This window comes from Callithrix jacchus, chromosome 6, assembly GCF_049354715.1.
Source record: "Callithrix jacchus isolate 240 chromosome 6, calJac240_pri, whole genome shotgun sequence".
NCBI lineage: Eukaryota > Metazoa > Chordata > Mammalia > Primates > Cebidae > Callithrix > Callithrix jacchus.
In genome coordinates this window covers 122,683,204-122,706,645 of record NC_133507.1, presented here as the reverse complement: position 1 = coordinate 122,706,645, position 23,442 = coordinate 122,683,204, and the positions used below count along the sequence as shown (strand labels likewise).

At 36.3% G+C, this 23,442-nt stretch overlaps 1 protein-coding gene across 8 annotated transcripts in view; it reads left to right on the top strand.

Moving 5' to 3' along the window:
- The window catches only part of CATSPERT (catsper channel auxiliary subunit tau), a 250,019-nt gene that overhangs the window by 75,941 nt on the left and 150,636 nt on the right, over positions 1–23,442 (top strand). For all 8 annotated transcript variants that reach the window (XR_013519035.1, XR_013519034.1, XM_078328136.1 and 5 more), the window contains exons 10-13: positions 2,348–2,453; positions 6,136–6,214; positions 15,040–15,083; positions 16,198–16,497. Coding sequence is in view for 6 of the 8 variants with exons in the window: in XM_078328136.1 (XP_078184262.1) it covers positions 2,348–2,453; positions 6,136–6,214; positions 15,040–15,083; positions 16,198–16,497 (529 nt within the window). In the remaining 2 variants the exon portion in view is untranslated. The remainder of the gene's footprint in view (positions 1–2,347; positions 2,454–6,135; positions 6,215–15,039; positions 15,084–16,197; positions 16,498–23,442) is intronic.

Sequence of the window (23,442 nt, the reverse complement as noted above, 5' to 3'; positions counted from 1 at the left end):
GGTCTGTTGTAGGGATAATATAAGAATCAAACTTCAGGTCTTTATCATCTGTATAGTTATACTTAAATATCATTGGTAGCCTATGGTTTTTACAGTTAAGGAGGAGATATTAACTTTACCTATCATGTATAGGATTCATAAAGACAGTAATTAGGATTAAAATAAGATAATTCATATGGTTTCTACTTCTTAAGCATCTATTTTGTGTGGGTTAGTTTAGTTGTCAGTATTAACGAAATAACATAAAGGACTAAAGAGCTAATTAAGAATATTATTAAGGTATGATTGTGTAAGTGTAGGAGTTCTTCTATAATAAATAATGCTGCATCTTGAAAGCCTGACTGGAATATATATGCCACAAAGATATAAAGAATTAAAACCTATAAATTAACTTTGACAAAGTTATGTAACATCTCTACTAGTATCTTGCTTGTTGAAAAAGTCATAATGATTATGGGGCTAGCTTGAAGCCAGTTATAGGGGGTTTGACTCCTTTCTTATTTTTAGCTCTTATGTACATGGGTTTTTGAATATATAACATGGTCTGGGCAGCCACAAAATCATTCGAGGTTTGTAGATGAAAGTTCCACTACTGAGACTTTCTGTTTTGAAGCAAAGCCTTCTCAGATTATGAGAATTATTAATATTACTGTTATTAATTAAATAAATAAGCCTATTGATTAAATGGTGTTTCATGTTGTGTATACATTAGGACAGAGGCCTGCAGTGGACCAGAAGGTCTTATACATTAGTTTCTGAAAAAAAATTGAAATATTATTATGAACTCATAGATTTAAACATTTGATAGGCTACAGTCCATTGCAGGTTTTAATCTTTGTTAAAGTGTGTTGGTCTATTTGATGTGAAATTAATTTGCCTGAATTTTTTGCAGGAGAATTAGCTTAGAAAACTTTTCTAGCTTCAAAGAACTCCCATTTCTGATGTTTTCATTTGGAGTGTGTGTGTGTGTGTGTGTGTGTGTGTGTGTGTGTAGTATAATGGATTGCTTTCCCAGATTTCCAGGGGTCCTGTCCTGGCAGACATACTTGACTGGTCAGTTTTGAGCATTCATAGTGGTTAATTGCTCTAGGCTCTTTAGATTTTACCATGAATCCTGGAATGAGAAAAACCTCCCAGTTTCAACTGCAATTCTCAAATTGTCTCTGTACACTACTGGATTTTTTGTATTTAAACTATATTTTATTTATAATGTTTGCATCTATGTTCATGAATGAGATTAGACTGTTATTTTTCTTTTTTTAAATGTCTTCATCAGGTTTTATTTTCAAGGCCATTATGTCCTCATGAAATGAATTGGGAAACATTCCCTGTCTTCCATTTAATCCTTGTTAATTATATCCTTAAGTTACTCAAGCTTTTTGAAGTTTCTTGGATTAGAAGATACATCTATTTTATACTTGTTTTATTGTAGAAGATATTGTATATGTGTTGAATAATTTATAAAATATATATGTTGATATTTCCATAAGTAACATATATATATTATGGAAATATCAATGTATATTTTTTTATAAATAAGTAACATGTATATATTACTTATGGAGATATATATATATATAAATGGGGTTATAGACTACATGTTTATGTCTCCCCTCAAATTCATATGTTAAAATCCTAATCCTCAATGTGATGGTATTTGGAGGCAGTGCCTTTGGAAGATAATTAGGATTGGATTAGGTCATGAGGGTAAGATTGTTATAATGATGGCATTAATGCCCTTATAAAAAGAGAGTGAGAGAGACAAGATTCATCTCTTTCCACCATGTGAGGATATATGAAGGCCATTTGCAAACAAGGAAGACTACTCTCATCAGACACTGGATCTGCCAGCACCTTGATCTTGGACTTCCCAGCCTCTAGAACTGTGAGAAATAAATGTCTATTGTTTAAGTCACTCCATCTATTGTATTCTGTTATAGCAGCCCAAGCAGACTAAGTCATATACTTTAAATACTAACAGTAATAGTTTAAATATTGAATAATTTCTATAACATGTGTGTATAGCCTAAGTAATGATAATAAGCCCATTGTATACATATCTATGATTCAGGTTAAGGAATACACCACCACTAATCTCAGAAATATGTTTTGTGTACCCTTGTGAGATTACATCTTTCTCCTTAACTGTCCCCAGGTTACTAGTACTTTGATTTTTGTTGTAATCATTCCCCTTCCTTTGACTATATCCCTAGACAATATACTGCTAGTTTGTCTCTTTTAGAACATTTTATAAATGGATCACACTGCATGTATTCTTCTGTGAATCATGCCATATATTTTCTTCTATCACTTGCTTTTTTCATTCATAACTGATTTCTTTCTTTAGGCTGGAAAAGATGAAAAAAGAATATAGAAGTCTGAATACATGGATAGACAAAGCTAACTATTTAGAAAGCATTCTAATGCCAAAATTGGAACCTATGGATTCTGAGGTAACTGACATAATACATTCTCCTATATATAGATTTTAATACTTTTTATTAAGAATGAGATTGTGATAATTAAAAGTAATGATCAAATTTTTTGTCCATGATATATAAAATCCTCAGACCACAGTGCAATCAAATTAGAACTCAGAATTCAGAAACTAACTCAGAACCACACCACTTCATGGAAACTGAACAACTGGCTCTTGAATGTTGACTGGTTGAACAATGAAATGAAGGCAGAAATAAAGATGTTCTTCAAAACCAACAAGAACAAAGACACAATGTACCAGAATCTCTGGGACACATTTAAAGCAATGTCTAGAGAAAAATTAATAGCAATAAATGCCCGCATGAGGAGTAATGAAAGATCTAAAATTGACACCTTATCATCAAAATTGAAAGAGCTAGAGGAGTAAGCTCAAAGAAACTCAAAAGCTATCAGAAGACAAGAAATAACTAAGATCAGAGCAGAACTGAAGGAGATAGAGATGCAAAATTCCTTCAAAAAATCAGTAAGTCCAGGAGCTGGTTTTTTGAAATTATCAACAAAATAGACCACTAGCCATATTAATAAAAAAGAAAAGAGAGAATAATCAAATAGTGCAATAAAACGATAAAGGGGATATCACCACTGATCCCACAGAAATGCAAACCACCATCAGAGATTACTACAAACAACTCTATGCACATAAACCAGTAAATCTGGAAGAAATGGATAAATTCCTGGACACTTGCACCCTCCCAAGCCTAAACCAGGAAGAAGTTAAAACCCCAAATAGACCAATAGCAAGGGCTGAAGTTGAGGCAGCAATTAATAGCCTACCAACCAAAAAAAGCCCAGGTGCAGATGGGTTCACAGCTGAATTCTACCAGACATACAAAGAGGAGCTGGTACTACTCCTTCTGAAACTATTCCAAACAATCCAAGAAGAGGGAATCTTTCCCAAATCATTTTATGAGACCAACATCTTCCTGATACCAAAACCCAGGAGAGACTCAACAAAAAAAACAAAACTTCAGGCCAGTATCCATAATAAACATAGATACAAAAATCTTCAATAAAATACTGGCAAACCAATTGCAGCAGCACATCAAAAAGCTTATCCATCATGATCAAGAAGGCTTGATCCCAGGGATGCAAGGCTGGTTCAACAGACACAGACTATACATGTAATTCTGTGTAAACAGAACCAAAGACAAAAACCACATGATTATCTCAATAGATGCAGAAAAGATCTTTAACAAAATGCAACAGCATTTTATGCTAAAAACTCTCAATAAACTAGGTATTGATGGAACAGATCTCAAAATAGTAAAAACTATTTACAACAAATCTACAGCCAATATCATACTGAATGGGCAAAAACTGGAAGCACTCCCTTGAAATCTGGCATTAGACAAGGATGCCTCCTCTCACCACTCCTATTCAATATAGTATTGGAAGTTCTAGCCAGAGCAATCAGGGAAGAAAAAGAAATAAAGGGTATTCAATTAGGAAAGGAGAAAGTCAAATTGTCTCTATTTGCAGATGACATGATTGTATATTTAGAAGACCCCATTGTCTCAGCCCAAAATCTTCTGAAACTGATAAGCTACTTCAGCAAACTCTCAGGTTACAAAATCAATGTGCAAAAATCGCAAGAATTCCTATACACCAATAACAGACTTAAAGAGAGCCAAATCAAGAGCGAACTCCCATTCACAATTGCTACAAAAAGAATAAAATACCTAGGAATACAACTAATAAAGGATGTAAAGGACCTCTTGAAGGAGAACTACAAACCACTGCTCAATTAAATAAGAGAGGACACAAACACATGGAGAAATATTCCATACTCATGGTTAGGAAGAATCAATATTGTGAAAATGGCCATACTGCCCAAAGTAATTTATAGATTCAATGCTATCCCCATAAAGCTACTGATGACTTTCTTCACAGAACTGGAAAAAACCACCTTAAACGTCATATGGAACCAAAAGAGCCCACTTACAAGTCAATTCTAAGCAAAAAGAACAAAGCTGGAGGCATCATGCTACCTGACTTCAAACTATACTACAAGGCTACAGTAATCAAAACAGAATGGTACTGGTACCAAAACAGAGATATAGACCAATGGAACAGAACAAAGGCCTTGGAGGCAACACCATACATCTACAACTATTTGATCTTTGACAAACCTGACAAAAACAAATAATGGGGAAAGGATTCCCTGTTTAATAAATGGTTTTGGGAAAAATAGCTAGCCTTGTGCAGAAAGCAGAAACTGGACACCTACCTGATGGGTTAATTTTAACCTGGAGGATGGATTAAAATTAACTCCAGATGGGTTAAAGTCTTAAACGTAAGACCTAACACCATAAAAACCCTAAAAGAAAACCTAGGCAAAACCATTCGGGACATAGGAGTAGGCAAGGACTTCATGATCAAAACACCAAAAGCATTGGCAACAAAAGCCAAAATAGACAAATCTGATCTAATTAAACTCCAGAGCTTCTGCACAGCAAAAGAAACAATCATTAGAGTGCATTGGCAACCAACAGAATGGGAAGAAATTTTTGCAATCTACCCATCTGACAAAGGGCTGATTTCCAGAATCTAAATCAAAGAACTAAAACAGATTTACAAGGAAAAACCAAACAAGCCCATTCAGAAGTGGGTGAAGGATATGAACAGACACTTTGCAAAAGAAGGCATACATGAGGCCAACAAACATATGAAAAAATACTCATCATCAGTGGCCATTAGAGAAATGCAAATCAAAACTACATTGAGATACCACCTCACACCAGTTAGAATGGCAATCATTAAAAAATCTGGAGACAACAGATGCTAGAAAGGATGTGGAGAAATAGGAACACTTTTACACTGTTGGTGGGAGTGTAAATTAGCTCAACCATTGTAGAAGACAGTGTGTTGATTCCTCAAGGACCTAGAAATAGAAATTCCATTTGACCCAGCAATCCCATTACTGGGTATATATCCAAAGGATTATAAATCGTTCTATTGTAAAGACACATGCACACATAGGTTCATAGCAGCCCTGTTTGCAATAGCAAATACTTGGAATCAACCCAAATGCCCATCAATGATAGACTGGACAGGGAAAATGTGATACATTTACACCATAGAACACTATGCAGTCATAAAAAATGATGAGTTTGCATCCTTTGTAAGGACTTGGATGAATCTGGAAACAATCATTCTTAGCAAACTGACACAAGAACATAAAATCAAACATCACATATTCTCACTCATAGGCAGGTGTTGAAAAATGAAAACACATGGGCACAGGGAGGGGAGCATCCCACACTGATGTCTGTGGGGGGGCTATGGGAGGGACAGCAAGGGGTAGGGAACTGGGGAGGGATAACATGGGGAGAATTGCCAGATATAGATGAAGGGGATGGAGGCAGCAAACCATATTGCCATGTATGTACCTATGCAACAATCCTGCATGTTCTTCACATGTACCCCAGAACCTAAAGTGCAATAAAATATATATAAAATAATAATAATAATAATGCTCTTTTGATTCCTTTTCTCACAAAACCATCTCCCTCTTGTCTTCTGTAAATTTGGGTTGGGTGGGAAGTCATATTGTATTAAAAGTAGTTATGAAGGCAGAGGAAAATGTTTTAGTTCTTTAAATATTTTCCCCAATATATATATATATTTTGCTTCTAGGAAACTAATATGGATGAGGCATCTGAAAGCCCAGAAGATAATCCATCTGAAGAGGAACTTGAAAACGTTATAGCAGATGGTAAGAAACTAATTTGATTTTTTTGTTTACTATTACAATAATTTAAATCAAAGTGATTATATCACAAAAAGACAATAATTTGCTTTAAGTAGATTTCTTTTTTGTTAGGAAATAAATTGCATTTCACTATAGTTTTGGCATATGGTAGGTGTGATACTTTCACAGAAAAGTCTTGGGCCCTATTAAGAGTTTTAAAAAGTTTTAATTCTGCTTTATTTTATTTTTTTATTATCATTATTTTTGAGACCGGGTCTATTTCTGTTGCCTGGGCTGGAGTGCAGTCACACAACCACAGCTCACTGCAGCCTTGACCTCCTGGGCTCCATCAGTTTTCTCACCTCAGCCTCCCAAGCAGCTGGGACTACAGGCACATGCTACCATGCCTGGCTAATTTTTGTATTTTTTTTTTTTGTAAAGACAGGATTTTGCCATTTGCCCAGGCTGGTCTCAAACTCCTGAGCTCAAGCAATTCTCCTGCTTTGGCTTCCCAAAGTGCTGGGATTACAGGCATGAGCCACCGTGCTTCGCCAGTGCTCCTTTACTTTTTTAAGGAAGAGAAAAATGTTAAATATTAACTATGACCTGTGAAAAGGCATTCTTATTAGACATTGTGAACTAGAGCTATTGGTCTCTTTTATATAGAGGAGTGTGTTTATGGAGTGTGTTGTGTGTGTGTGCATGTGTAAAAGAAAGTGTGGTAGAGGAAGAAGGAAATTAGATTAACATTACATTTGAGAATTTATCACAAAGTATCAGTAACAGATTTAATAAATGAACTGTTCACACAATCTTTTAAAAATCTCTTAAATTCACTAAGAAAGCAAGTTAGAGTATAGTACTACACTTTAAAATACACAATAATACAATGTAAAGTCTTGGATTCTGCAGGTATGGAATAATGATTTATTGTTGTAAGACTTTTGTCACAGGTTAATCATCTCTTTCCTCTCTACTTCTATTTCTCTAGCTACATCAGGCTTTTGAAACATTCATTTCCTAACTTCTGGAATCTACCAGTCTATACTACCTCTTTAGCTAACTCTTTACCTGAAACGTTCAAGTTTTAGGTATAGGATAATCACAGTTCCTCTCTTCAATATCACTGGAAGAATAGAGGGTAACCTCCTCAATCACCGGTGGTTGCCATCGTTTTTTCTGTTACTTTTTTCCCACTTACTCAAAGGTTGGTTGCATATATATTTACAATTGTTGTATCCTCTTGGATGTATTGATCCTTTATCATCACATAATGACTTTTTTGCACATTTTTTACAGTTTTTGACGTGAAGTCTTTTTTTTATATGAATATGGCCACTCCGGCTCTCTTTTGGTTTCCATTTGAATGGGATCTCTTTTTCCATTCCTTCACTTTCAGCCTATGTGTGTTCTGAAACCTAAAGTGAGTCTCCTCTACATAAAATACATTGGGTCTTGTTTTTATATCTATTCTGCCATTCTATGTCTTTCAGTTGGAGAGTTTAATCCATTTACACTTAAAGATTTATTGAACTATTAAGACTTACTATTGCTATTTTTTACATTGTTTCTGTCTTGTAATACTTTTGCCCATCTTTTTCTGTCATGCTATCTTTCCTTGTTTTTCATTGATTTTTTGTATTGATAAGCTTTGGTATCTTTCTCTTTATCTCTTGTGTGTCTTCTTTTATTCTCAATAAATATAGATGCAAAACTACTCAATAAAATGCTGTCAGACTGAATTCAATAGCATATTAAAAGGATCATGCACCATGACCAAGTTGAATTTAACTCCAGGATGCAAGGATACTTCATCATACAGAAATCAATTAATATGATACACTACATCGATAATATGTAGGATAAAAACCACATGATTATCTCAACAGTTGTAAGAAAAGTATTTGACAAATTTCAACAGCCTTGAGGATAAACACCTTCAAAAAACTAGAAATACTAATAAACGAACACAATATATTAATAATGAAAGCTATAAACGAAAAGCCTGTAGCAAATACCATACTCAACAGTGAAAAACTGAATACTTTTCCTCTAAGATCAAAAACAAGTCAAGGATGTTCAGTCTGTCACTTCTATTGAACATAGTACTGGAAGTCCTAGTCAGAACAGTTAGGCAAGAAAAAAAGAATAACAGGTATCCAAATCAGAAAGGAAGAAGTAAAATCATCTTTGTTTACAGATGGCATGATCTTACATGTAGAAAATTCCACAGACTCCTTACAAAAAGACATGTTAGAATCAGTAAATGAATTTAGTAAAGTTGCAGGATATAAAACCAACACAGAAAAATCAGTTGTGTTTCTATACACTAACAATTTATACTACCCAAAGCAATTTACAGATTCAGTGCAATTGCTATGAAAATTCTAATGGTATTTTTCACAGAAGTAGAAAAAGCAGTCCTAAAATTTATATAAAACCCCAAAGGACTCTGGATAATCAAAACAATCTTGAGAAAGAAGAACAAAGCTGGAGGTATTACACTTTCTGATTTCTTTTCTTTTCTTTTTTTTTTTTTGAAAGAAAGAGAAAAGAGAGAGAGAGAACAGGAGTCTTGCTCTATTGCCCAGGCTGGAATGCAAACTAGAAATAGGTATTAAAAACCTCTTTTATGCTGATGATTGTGCTTAACAATGGAGACAGGAAGGAATAAGGAAAGAAAATAACAAACAAACAGCCAGCCAATATTTTGTTTAAATCTGTGAAATGCTGTGCAAGTGCTGAAGAGTGATTTGCTTTCTGATTTCAAAATATATTACAAAACTATAGTAATTAAAATAGCATGGACTGGCATAAAGATAGACATATAGATCAATAAAATAGAAGAGAGAGCCCAGAAATAAACCCATGCAAATGTGATCAACTGATCTTTGAGAAGTGTGCCAGGAATACACAATGAGGAAAGAATAGTCTTTTCAGCAAATGGTGTTGGGAAAACTGGATAGTCACATGCAAAAGAATTGAAATTAGACTCTTGCTTAACACCATAAGGAAAAATCAACTCTCAATGGATTAAACACTTAAATGTAAGAGCGAAAACTGTAAAACTCCTAGAAGAAAACATAGGGGAAAATCTCATTCACACTGGTGTGGGCAATAATTTATTGGATAAGACACCAAAGGCACAGGCAACAAAAGCGAAAACAGACGATGGGGCTTTACCAAATTAAAAAGCTTCTACACAGTAAAGGAAACAACAGAGTGAAGAGAAAATCTACAGAATGGTGCAAAATATTTGCAAACCATATAGTTGATAAAAGGCTAATATCCAAAACATATAAGGAACTTCTTCAACTCAACAACAAAACAAAACAAAACAAACAAACCCCACAAAAAACAATTAAAAATGGGCTGAGTGCTTGAATACATATTTATCCAAACAAGACATTACAAATGTCCAACAGGTATATGAAAAGGTATTCATCATCATTAATCATCAGGGAAACACAAATCAAAATCATAAGATATCACACCTGTTAGGATGGGTATTACTGAAAAGTCAAGAAATCAATGACTGTTGGCAAGGATGTGAAGAAATTCAAACCCCAGTACACTGTTGGTGGGAATGTAAAAAGATGCATCTGCTTTTGAAAACAGCATGGAGGTTACTCAAAAAATGACAAATAGATAAATCATATGATCCTGCCATTTCACTTCTGGAAGTCTATCCAAAAGAATTGAAATCAGCATCTCAAAGCAATATTTGCACTCCTATGTTCATTGCCATGTTACTTACTATCGTCAAGATGTAGAAACAACCTAAACATCATAGATGAATGGATAAAGAAAATGTGTTATACACATGTAATTCAGAGACATCGCAGGTTCAGTTCTAGACCACCACAATAAAGCAAATATTTGCAATAAAGCAAGTCATATGATTTTTTGGGTTTCCTAGGGCATATAAAAGTTATATTTACACTATATTATTATCTATTAAGTGTGCAATAACCTTATGTAAAAAAATCAATGTACATGACTTAATTAAAAAATACTTAATTGCCGGTTGGCACAGTGGCTCATGCATGTAATCCCAGCACTCTGGGAGGTCAAGGCAGGAGGATTGCTTGAGCCCAACAGTTCAAGGCTGCAGTGCATCAGGTAGGATTGTGCCACTGTACTTCATCCTGGGTGGCACAGCAAGACCCTATCTCAAAAAAATATAGGGAATGGCTGGGTGCAGTGTCTCAATCTTGTAATCCCAGCACTTTGGGATGCTGAGGCGGGCAGATCACCTGAGGTCAGGAGTTCAAGACCAGCCTGGCCAACATGGTGAAACCCTATCTCTACTAAAATACAAAAATTAGCCGGGCATGGTGGCTCACACCTGTGCTCTCAGCTACTCAGGAAGCTGAGACGAGAATCGCTTGATCCTGGGAGGTGGAGTTGCAGTGAGCCGAGATCACACCACTGCACTCTAGCCCACTGCACTCCAGCCTAGGCAACAGAGTGAGATGAGACTTGGTCTCAAAAAAAAATACATATATATATGTGTGTGTGTGTGTGTGTGTGTATATATATGTATGTGTGCGTGTGTATATATGTATGTGTGCGTGTGTGTATACACACACACGTGCACACACACACACACACACATATATATATATACACACATATATATAAATGATCATCTGAGCCTTCAGTGAGTTGTGGTCTTTTTGCTGCTGGAGGGACTTGATCTTAATGGTTGGCAACTGATCAGGATGGCAGTTACTGAAGGTTGGAGTGGCTGTGGCAATTTCTTAAAATAAGACAACAATGAAGTTTGCTGCATCAGTTGGCTCTTCCTTTGATGAAAGATTTCTCTGTAGTAGGTGATGCTGTTTGAAAGCATTTTACCCACAGTAGAACTTCTTTCAAAATTGGAGTCAGTCCTCTTAAACCCTGCTACTGCTTTGTCAGCCAAGTTTATTTAGTATTCTAAATTCTTTGTTGTCATTTTGGCAATGTTCACAGCATCTTTGGCAGTAGATTCCATCTCAGGAAACTACTTCCTTTGCTCATCCATAAGAAGCAACTTCTCATCCATTCAAGTTTTATAATGAGATTGCAGCCATCTAGTCACATCTTTCAGGCTTCACTTCTAATTCGAGTTCTCTTGCTATTTTCATCACATTTGCAGTTACTTTCTCTACTCAAAATTTATTGAACATCTTAAAGTCATCTATAGGGTTGTAATCAACTTCCTACAAATTCCTGTTATATTGATATTTTGAGCTCCTCTCCTGAAGCACAAATATTCTTTTTTTTTTTTTTTTCTGAGACAGAGTCTCACACTGTCACCTGGGCTGGTGTGCAGTGGCACCAACTTGACTCACTGTAGCCTCTGCCTCCCATCTTCAAGCAATTCTCCTGCCTCAGCCTCCCAAATAGCTAGGATCATAGGCACCTTACACCATGCCTGGCTATTTTCTTTTTTCTTTTTTTTTTTTTTTTTAGTAGAGATGGGGTTTCACTATGTTGGCCAGGCTAGTCTCGAACTCCTGACCTTGTGATCCACCCGCCTCAGCCTCCCAAAGTGCTGGGATTACAGGCGTGAGCCAACACACCTGGCTCACAAATGTTCTTAATAGCATCTGGAATGGTGAATCCATTGCAGAAGGTTTTCAATTTATTTTGCCAAGATCCCTCAGAAGAGTTACCTAAGGTAGCTAAAACCTTAAAATGTATTTGTGAAATAAGAGGACTTGAAAGGTGAAATTATTTCTTGATCCGTGAGCTGCAGAATGGATCTGTATAAGCAGATAGGTAAGCAACGTTAATGTCCTCATACATTTCCATCAGAGCTCTTGGATAACCAGGTATGTTGTCATTGAGAAGTAATAATTTGAAAGGTGTCCTTTTTTCTGGATAGTAAGTCTCAACAGTGAGTTTAAAATATTTAGTAAACCATGCTGCAAACAGGTGTGCTGTCGTCCATGTCTTGTTGTTCCATTTATAGAGCACAGGCAGAGTAGACTTGACAGGAATATTAAGAGCCCTAGAATTTTCAGAATGGTAAATGAGCATTGGCTTCAACTTAAAGTCACCAGCTAGCTATGAAAGTCCTGGATGACATCTTCTTCCAGTATAAGGCTGTTTCATCTACAATAAAGATCAATTTAGTGTAGCCACTTTTATCAGTTATCTTAGCTAGATCTTCTAGGTAACTTGCTGCAGCTTCTCATCAGCACTTGCTGCTTTGCCTTGCACTTTTGTATTACGGAGATACTGTCTTTCTTTAAACCTCATGAACCAACCTTTACTTGCTTCAAGGTTTTCTTCTGCAGCCACCTCACCTCTCTCAGCTTTCATTTAATTGAAGATAGTTAGGGGCTTTCTCTGGATTAGGCTTTGGCTTGAGGGACTGTTTGTGGCTAGTTTAATCTTCTATCCAGACCACTAAAATTTTCTCCGTATCTGCAATAAGCTGTTTCTTTTTCCTTACCATTTGTGTGTTCACTGGAATAGCACTTTAAGTTTTCTTCAAGAATTTTTCCTTTACATTCACAATTGGGCTGTTTGGCGCAGAAGACCTAACTTTTGGCCTATCTCAGCTTTCATGCCTTCCTCAGTAAGCTTGATCATTTCTAGCTTTTAACTTAAAGGAGGGATGTGCAAATTTTCTTTCACTTGAACATCTAGATGCATTTTGGGGTTATTAATGCAATAATTTCAATATTGTGTATCTCAGGGAATAGAGAGGCAAAAGAGAGGAAGAGAGCTGAGGGAACAGCTGCTCAGTGGCATAGTTAGAACACACACAACATTTATAAATTAAGTTTGCCATTTTACTAAGGTCTAATATCAAGCATCTATAAGGAACTTAAACAAATGTACAAAAAAACATTAAAAAGTGGGCAAAGGACATGAACAGACACTTTTCAAAAGAAGACACACATATGACCAACCGGCATATGAAAAAATGCTCAAAATCATTAGAGAAATACAAATCCAAACCACAATGAGATCCCACACCAATCAGAATGACTATTACTAAAATGTCAAAAAATAACAAATGATGGCCAGGTTACAGAGAAAAAGGAGCACTTATACACTGTTGGTGGGAGTGTAAATTAGTCTAGCCACTGTGGAAGACAGTGTGGTGATTCCTCAAAGACCTAAAGACAGAAATGCCATTTGACCAAGCAATCCCATTACTGGATATATACCCAAAGGAATAGAAATCATTCTTTTATAAGGACACATGCATGAGTATGTTCATCGCAGTACCATTCACAATAACAAAGACATGGAATCAACCTAAATGCCCATCAATGGTACACTGGATAAAGAAAACGTAGTACATATACACCATGGCATACTAAGCAGCAATGAAAGGAATGAGATCACATCCTTTGCAGGAGCATAGATGGAGCTGGAGACCATTATCCTCAGTAGACTAATGCAGGAACAGAAAACTAAATGCCACATGTTCTCACTTATAAGTGGGAGCTAAATGATGAGAACACATGGACACATGGAATGGAACAACACACATTGGGGCATATCTGAGAGTGGAGGGTGGGAGGAGGCAGGGGATCAGGAAAAATAACTAATGGGAACTAGGCTTAATACCTGGTCATGAAATAATCTGTACAACAAACCCCCATGACACAAGTTTATCTGTTTAACCTGCATATGTACAATTGTATTAAAAGTTACATTTTTTTAAAAAGTTTGCTATCTCAGATGGGTGTGGTTTGTGGTGCCCCTCAACAATTACAATAGTAACATCAAAGATCACTGGTCATAGAGCACCATAAAAGATACTATAATAATGAAAAAGTTTGAAATACCTTGAGAATTACCGAAATCTGATGCAGAGACACAAAGTGAACACATGCTGTTGGAAAAATGGCACCAATAGTCTTGCTCAATGCAAGGTTGCCACAGACCTTCAGTTTGTACAAAACACAATATCTGAGAAGTGCAATAAAATATTATATGGCCGTCTACCTACAATGGAATATCATTCAGCATTAAAAAGAAGGAAATCCTGCTATATGTGACAATGTGGATGAACCTTGAGGACATTCTACTAAGTAAAATAAGCCAGTCACAGAAAGACAAATATTACATGATGCCATGTATGTGAGGTATATGAAATAGAGTAGAATGCTGCTTGCCTGAGGCTAGGAGGAGGGCCAAATAGTGAATTGCTTTTCAGCAATATAAAGTTTTAGTTATATGAGATGATGAAGTTCTATAGATCTGCTTTAGAACATTGTGCTGTATTTAACATTACTGTATTTTGCACTTGTAAATGTGTTAAGAGGATAGATTTCATGTGAATTGTACTTATTACAATTAAAAGAAAAAAATAAAAGAGCTGAATGAAGTCATATAGTTGTGACCATAGCAATTTTTATTTTGCTTGAATCATGTCTCAGTTATTTATTTTCTTTTTGTCCCTTTTAGGTTTTCCTTTTTTTACATGCTAAATATGTATTCCTTATATTTCTAGGAAAATGTTACAAGTATTTCAACCAGCCTTCTTTGAATGGTCCTATTTTCTCTGATTTCATGCACCTTTATTATTCCAATCCCAGTCCTTTCACTTATCATCTGGAGTTTATTTCCTCTCAACTTTTAAGAAATATAGTCTCTACCTGTGTTTGTGTCTTGTATTTATGGATCTGAAATGTTATTTACCACACCCCATCTTCCCAGAGATTCATCAGCTTGTTTTTACTAAGTAGTGTTTATGTTTGGATAGTTGCTTTGATTTAAGTTGCTCTTTGTTTTTAGTGGGAAAAAATATAATACTATTTTATCAATGTACGTACATATAAATGTGCTCATTGTTTTTATATAAAATAAAATTCTCTTATTAATTGTTTAATCAGGTTTCCCTCTTGTAAATGAGGAAGATGAAACTACTTCATATGAGGTAAGGGAAGTTGGAAGAGAACTTTTAATAGTCATTATTTTATAAAGGGATAAAATGTTTATAAATGGAGAAATATTTACGAATAGAGAAAGGCATCCAAGAAGTTACTCAGTTGTTTCGTAGTTTCTATTATGGCATATGTTATAGTTACCCCCTTGAAAGAGCCTTCTGCATAAAATATAGTAACATTTAAAAATATTAAGATAGGAGACAAAATGTGTTAAGGAAGAAAAGAAAGAGAAACAAGAAAAAAGCATGAAATTCTACATAAGATCTTAGAAATATATGCCATAGACTTAACTTCAGCTTTTAACTCATTGTCACAAAAATCTTTTAATTTGTCAAATTGTAAACTTTGTGCAGGAAACAATATTCTATAGTTTATAATAGAAGTAAACAAAGCATAGAATTTATATAATATAATTTGCTTATCAGCTAAATTTACATAAGGTATTCATTCCATAAAGCAGTGGATCCCAATGTAAACCAATGAAGAGTAAAATGTTCACTTACTGCTTGACAAATAGGATTTAATGATTTTCATTCTTGGGTCAGTGGCTCCCAGATACCAAATGAAGAGTCAGTACTTATCACTGTTTTCCCCAGTTCAAGGAGAGTAAAAGAAGATAATATAGAGACTTTTTCATAAAGCTAAATTTATTTAACAGGCTATCCTTTATTTTACAACATTGTTCTTTGTACTGTAGTGCTATTAACATTCTCTTTATTTTCTTATATAGTTGTGATTTATGGTATCATTTATTTTGCAATTTGCTATTAAAATTTCCTTTCTTTCATGATATATTAGTGACAGTATAATAACAGTACAATGTCAGACCCTCAGATTTTTTATTTTGAGATGTTGCTGATTTATAAATTTGGATATGTGAGAACCACTGTTTATCACTTTTATGGGTAGTATTCTACAGTTCAAGGTTTCAGGCAAGTAAATAATTTCTCATGTTTCTTTATTAAGGAACATAAAATTTACAAAGATAGTGGTAATTTGTTATGATAAAGGATAAAAGTACAATTAATTTTAAGTCATTTTCTTAATCTAGAAAATTTTTAGTCAATATTAATTGGCAGCTTGTTTTATTGCTGTATTTTCTAGTTACTGGATAATGATTATGAGAAAGACCTGACTATGCCAACTTTGAACCAATCGGACCAAGAGAATTCAACTGCTGATGCTGCTAACAGTGATGAATCAGCACCTCCACTCACAGAAGTGCACCCATTGTGCACCATTTCTAGCCAGGAAATAACAAAAGCAGACAAAATGTCACCTTTAGGTGAACATCAATCAGAAAGCATGCCAGACAGAAAAATGGAAAATGTCTTATTTCCACCAGAAGTAAAATTAAAAGATAATCATTCAGGCATTTTAAAAGAAGACTCATCTCTATCAAAGGTAAATTTGAGAAGTATGTGTACAAATCCAGAAAGAAGGAACTTAGATTCATCTCTAACAGAAATTAGCTGCTAAAACAACAATCTGAACTTAGCTGAAAGGGAGAACAAAAGCTTAGTTTTCCCAGAATCAAAAGTATAAGGTAGCTTTCAAAGCCAAGACCCAAAAGAAGACCTTGAGCTCAAGTTGTCTGCCCTTATACTAGATGTATAAGACTAGGGATACAAAATAATCTATTTTTAAAAATTAAATACAAATAAATTGAAAATGCATTCAAATGTCTCCAAGTGGAAATGTGTCTAAGTATATTAAATATTCCTACTTATCAATCAAGAAATGAGGATAGAAACCTTTTAAGAAAAGCAAAGTGATTTGAGATGCCAGTAATACAAATTAATCTCACGGGTTGCTAATTCAGCTGAAAGTGTAACAACAATAACAAAATGTAAATTCAAAGGAAATTTGAAAGCCTGAGAAGTTATTTCAATGGAATTGCTTAATAGAACTGTTATATTATAGGAAATAACATAGGTTCTCCTTATTACAAATAATTTTATAGTTTAAAATGAGAATGAGTATGAATTTAAAGGTACACCGAATTCTAGACTTTCTCAAAATGACAATCATTCTACTTATATCTTTACATCTTATTTATTTATTTTACTTTTAAGTTCTGGGGTACATGTGCAGGTCATGCAGGGTTGTTGCATAGGTGCATACCATATCTGGCGTTTCTCCTCATATTATCCCTCCCCTCCCTTCCCACCCACTCCTGTTCCACTCCTAACCCCCCAACTGTCCCCAGTGTGTGATGCTCCTCTCCCTGAGTCCACATGTTCTCATTGTTCAATACCCACCTATGAGTGAGAACATGCAGTGTTTGATTTTCTATTCTTGTGTCAGTTTGCTGAGACTGATGGTTTCCAGATTCATCTAAGTCCCTACAGAGAACACAAACTCATTGTTTTTTATGGCTGCATTGTATTCCATGGTGTATATGTGCCACATTTTCTTTGTCCAGTCTATCATTGATGGGCATTTGGGTTGGTTCCAGGTCTTTGCTATTGTAAACAGGGCTGCAATGAACATACATGTGCATGTGTCCTTATAGTAGAATGATTTATAGTTCTTCGGGTATATACCCAGTAATGGGATTGCTGGATCAAATAGAATTTCTATTTCTAGATCCTTGAGAAGTCCCCACACTGTCTTCCATCATGGTTGAACTAATTTACACTCCCACCAACTGTGTAAGAGTGTTCCTATTTCTCCACATCCTCTCCAGCATCTGCGGTCTCCAGATTTTTTAATGATCGCCATTCTGACTGGTGTGAGGTGGTATCTCAATGTGGTTTTGATTTGCATTTCTCTAATGACCAGTGATGATGAACATCTTTTTGTATGTTTCTTGGCCTCATATCTTCTTTTGAAAAGTATCTGTTCATGTCCTTTGCCCCCTTTTGAATGGGGTTGTTTTTTTCTTGTAAATCTGTTTTAGTTCTTTATAGATTTCTGGATATCAGCCCTTTGTCAGATGGGTAGACTGCAAAATTTTTTTTCCATTCTGTTGGCTGCTGGTTCGCTCTAATGATAGTTTCTTTTGCTGTACAGAAGCTCTGAATTTTAATTAGATCCAATTTGTCTATCTTGGATTTTGTTGCCTTTGCTTTTGGTGTTTTAGTTATGAAGTCCTTGCCTATGCCTCTGTCCTGAATGGTTTTGCCTATGTTTTACCTATTGTTTTTATGGTGTTAGGTTTTATGTTTAAATCTTTAATCCATCTGGAGTTAGTCTTAGTGCAAGGTGACAGGTAGGGGTCCATTTTCTGCTTTCTGCACATTGCCAGCCAGTTTTCCCAACACCATTTATTAAACATGGAATCCTTTCCCCATTGCTTATTTTTGTCAGGTTTGTCAAAGGTCAGATGGTTGTAGATATGTGGTGTTGCTTCTGAGGCCTCTGTTCTGTTCCATTGGTCTGTGTCTCTGTTTTGGTACCAGTACCATGCTGTTTTTATTACTGTAGCCTTGTAGTATAATTTGAAGTCCGGCAGTGTGATGCCTCCAGCTTTGTTCTTTTTGCCTTTGGATTGTCTTGGCTATGTGGGCTCTCTTGTGATTACATATGAAATTAAAGTCTTTTTTTTCCAGTTCTGTGAAGAAGGTCATTGGTAGCTTGATGGGGATAGTGTTGAATCTATAAAAGACTTTGGGCAGTATGGCCATTTTCACGATATTGATTCTTCCTAACCATAAGCATAGAATATTTTTTCATCTGTTTGTGCCCACTCTTATTTCGTTGAGCAGTGGTTTGTAGTTCTCCTTGAAGAGGTCCTTTAATCCTTTGTTAGTTGTATTCCTAGGTATTTTAATCTCTTTGTAGCAATTGTGAATGGCAATTTTCTCTTGATTTAGTTCTCTGTTTGCCTGTTAATGGTATATAGGAATGCTTGTGATTTCTGCACATTGATTTTGTATCCTGAGACTTTGCTGAAGTTGCTTATCAGTTTGAGGAGATTTTGGGCTGAGATGATCGGGTCTTCTAAATATACAATCATGTCATCTGCAAATAGAGACAGTTTGACTTTCTCCTTTCCTAATTGAATACCCTTTATTTCTTTTTCTTGCCTGATTTCTCTGGCTAGAACTTCCAATACTATATTGAATAGGAATAGTAAGAGTGGGCATCCTTGTCTAGTTCCTGATTTCAGAGAATTCTTCCAGCTTTAGCCTGTTCATTATGATATTGGCTGTAGGTTTGTCATATACAGGTTTTATCATTTTATGATACGTTCCATGGATACCTAGTTTATTGAGAGTTTTTAGCATAAAGGGCTGTTGACTTTTGTTGAAGGCCTTCTCTGCATCTATTGAGACAGTCATGTGGTTTTTGTCTTTGGTTCCATTTATATGATGGATTACGTTTATGGACTTGCATATGTTAAACCAGCCTTGCATCCCCAGGATGAAGCCTACTTGATCATGATGAATAAGATTTTTCATGTGCTGTTGCATTTGGTTTGCCAGTATTTTATTGAAGATTTTTGTGTGGATGTTCATCATGGATATTGGCCTGAAGTTTTCTTTTTTAGTTGAGTCTCTGCCGGGTTTTGGTATTAGGATGATGTTGGTCTTATAAAATGAGTTAGGGAGGATTCCCTCCTTTTGTATTGTTTGATATCGTTTCAGAAGGAATGGAATCAGCTCCTCTTTGTATGTCTGGTAGAATTCGGCTGTGAATCCATCTGGACCTGGACTTTTTTTGGTCGGTAGGCTATTGATTGCTGCCTCAACTTCAGCCCTTGTTATTGGTCTATTCATAGTTTCAACCTCCTCCTGGTTTAGTCCTGGTAGAGTACAAGTGTACAGGAATTCATCTATTTCTTCCAGGTTTACTGGTTTATGTGCATAGAGTTGTTTATAGTAATCTCTGATAGTGGTTTGTATTTCTGTGGCATCAGTGATGATAGCCCCTTTATCATTTTTTATTGTATCTATGCTTCTCTCTTTTCTTTTTTATTAGTCTGGCTAGTGGTCTATTTTGTTGATCTTTTCAAAAAACCAGCTCCTGAATTTATTGATTTTTTGACAGGTTTTTTGTGTCTCTATCTTCTTCAGTTCTGCTCTGATCTTAGTTATTTCTTGTCTTCTTCTAGCTTGTGAGTTTTTTTGATCTTGCTCCTCTAGCTCTATTTTGATGATAGGGTGTCAATTTTAGATCTTTCCTTGTTTCTCATGTGGGCATTTATTGCTATAAATTTTTCCTCTAGACACTGCTTTAAAGGTGTCCCAGAGATTCTGGTAGGTTGTGTTTTCATTCTGATTGGTTTTAAAGAGCATCTTTATTTCTGCCTTCATTTCATTGTTGATCCAGTCAACACTCAGAAGCAAGTTGTTCAGTTTCCAAGTGGTTGTGCAGATTTGAGTGTGTTTCTTAATCCTGAGTTCTAATCTGATTGGGCTGTGGTCTGATAGACTGTTTGTTATGATTTCCGTTCTTTTGTATTTGCTGAGGAGTGATTTGCTTCTAATGATGTGGTCAATTTTAGAGTAAGTGTGATGTGGTGCTGAAAAAAATGTATATTCTGTGGATTTGGGGTGGAGCGTTCTGTATATGTCTAGTAGGTCTGCTTGGTCCAGCTCAGCATTCAAGTCCTGGATGTCCTTGTTAATTTCTGTCTTGTTGATCTGTCTAATATTGACAGTGGAGTGTTGATTATTAATGGGACAGTGGATTATTAATGGGACAGTTGATTAATAATGGGACAGTGGAGTGTCCCATTATTATTGTGTGGAAGTCTAAGTCATGTTTTAGGTCGTTAAGAACTTGCTTTATGCATTTGGGTGTTCCTGTGTTGGGTACATATATATTTAGGATAGTTAGCTCTTTCTGTTGGATTGATCCTTTTACCATATATAGTGTCCTTTGTCTCTTTTCATTTTTGTTGGTTTGAAGTCTGTTTTATCAGAGACTAGAATTGCAACCCCTGCATTTTTTTGTTCTCCATTTGCTTGGTAAATCTTCTTCCATCCCTTTATTTTGAGTCTATATGTGTCTTTGTATGTGAGATGGGTTTTCTGAATACAGCACACTGATGGGTCTTGACTTTTTATCCAGTTTGCCAGTCTGTGTCTTTTGATTGGGGCATTTAGACTGTTTACATTCAATGTTAATGTTCCTATGTGAGGATTTGATCCTGCTATTTTGTTACTGGCTGGTTTTCTTGCCCGTTACCTGACTCATTTTCTTCAATGCATTTTTGGTCTTTCACATTTGGTATGCTTTTTCAGTGGCTGGTACTTGTTCCTTTCTATGCTTAGTGTTTGTTTCAGGAGCTCTTGTAGGGCAGGTCTGGTGGTGATGAAATCTCTCAGTAATTGCTTGACCATGAAAGATTTTATTTCTCCATCACTTATGAAGCTTAGTTTGGCTGGATATGAGATTCTGGGTTGAAAGTTCTTTTCTTTAAGGAGGTTGAATATTGTCCCCCACTCTCTTCTGGCTTGTACTGTTTCTGCTGAGAGATCCACTGTGAGCCTGATTGGCTTCCCTCTGTGGGTGACCTGACCTTTCTCTCTGGCTGTCCTTAGTATTTTTTCCTTCATTTCAACCCTGGTGAATCTGATGATTATGTGCCTTGGTGTTGTTCTTCTTGAGGAATATCTTTGTGGAGTTCTCTGTATTTCTTGGATTTGAATATTGGACTGCCTTGCTAGGCTTGGGAAGTTCTCCTGGATAGTATCCTGGAGCGTGTTTTCTAGCTTGGATTCATTCTCCCCATCATATTCAGGTACACTGATCAAGCATAGATTAAGTCTTTTCACAGAATCCCATATTTCTTGGAGGCTTTGTTCATTTCTTTTCACTTTTTTTCTATTGTCTTGCCTTCTCTTTTTATTTCATTCAGTTGGTCTTCAATCTCTGATATTCTTTCTTCTGCTTGATCGATTCGGCTATTAAAACTTGTGTTTGCTTCACGTAGTTCGTGTGCTGTGTTTTTCAACTCCATTAAGTCATTTATGTTCTTCTCTAAGCTGGTTATTTTAGTTAGCATTTTGTCTAACCTTTTTTCAGTGGTTTCTTTCCATTGTGTTAGAACATGCTCCTTTAGTTCAGAAAAGTTTGTTATTATCCACCTTCTGAAGCCTGTTTCTGTCCATTCGTTGCACTCTTTCTTGGTCATGTTGTGTTCCCATGTTGTTGAGGAGTTGTGATCCCTTGAAGGAGAAGAGGTGTTCTCGTCTTTGATGGTTTCATCTTTTTTGCACTGTTTTTTCCCCATCTTTGTGGATTTACCTGGCTGTGCTGTCAGGGAGCTGCTTGATGAGGTTGCCTGTCTGCCTGTCGAGGCACTACTTGGTTTCTATGGACTCCTTCAGGTTGCTAGGTAAGCTTCCTGTGTCTTTCTGTTTGTTTACACTGGGAGATTAGGCCTGCCTCTTCTGCTGACCTGGAGGCACTGCTGGGTGGTCAAGAGTGGCATCCCTTTGCTACATAGGCTTCCTGTGTTTTTTGTTAAAACCTGAGGCCTAGTCCCACCCCTTTAATGGGCTATGTCCTTCCTCCATGGGGCTGGATCATTCAGGGTTCAGCTCAGACTGTGGCACTGGCTGCACAACCCACTAGAGTTAGATCTCAGCCCTCTAATGGTCTTTTAAATAATGAGGGTAGGGACCCATCCAGCCGCACTACCTGTCTCAGTCATAGGGGAGGGGCCTGCATCTGTCCTCCAGCCTTCAGCTCCCTCTTTCTCCAGGTTGGAGGAGGGGGCAATAACTCATCCCCAGGCTCTCCTGGCCAGCTTATGTGCTTATGCATTTGCTTAGATCTGTGTGCCAATCTGGGACACCATCCTGGATTATTATTCAACTCTGCGCTTCTAATTCCTGGTGCTTGACTGGTAAAGATCCCCTGTTCTGTGTATTGCTGAGGCTTTGTAGAAAGCGCTGTATCTGGACTGGAGTGGCAGAGGGGAAGGTTCCGATTCACAGGTCAGATGCACTTTCTGGGTGAAGCAGCACCCCTCCCCGTCTTGGTCTGCTCTGCCTGGACTTTGCTCACCATCAGACCAGACCCATTGAAATGCACCTGGTACCTTGGTTGGAGCTAGGAGATCTCTGGATTTCTGCATCTCTCTCACTGGGTGTTGTGCACCAGAGTTGCATCTGTTCAGCCATCTTGGCTCTATCTTTACATCTTATTGGTATCACTATTACAGGTATAAAAAGATGCATAGGTCAGAGGATAAAGAATTTGAGTTCTAAGTAAGATTCTGCTTCTGCATACTAGCTTGGGCATCTAAATCTCTAGACCTATTTTTCTCATCATTTGAATTGTAGATCAGACTAGGTCATTTTTGAATTCTCTCTCAAATTTCAAAAGATATAATTTTAACCAGAAATTATTCTCAATTACCTATATCAATAGCTTAATTAATATGACTTA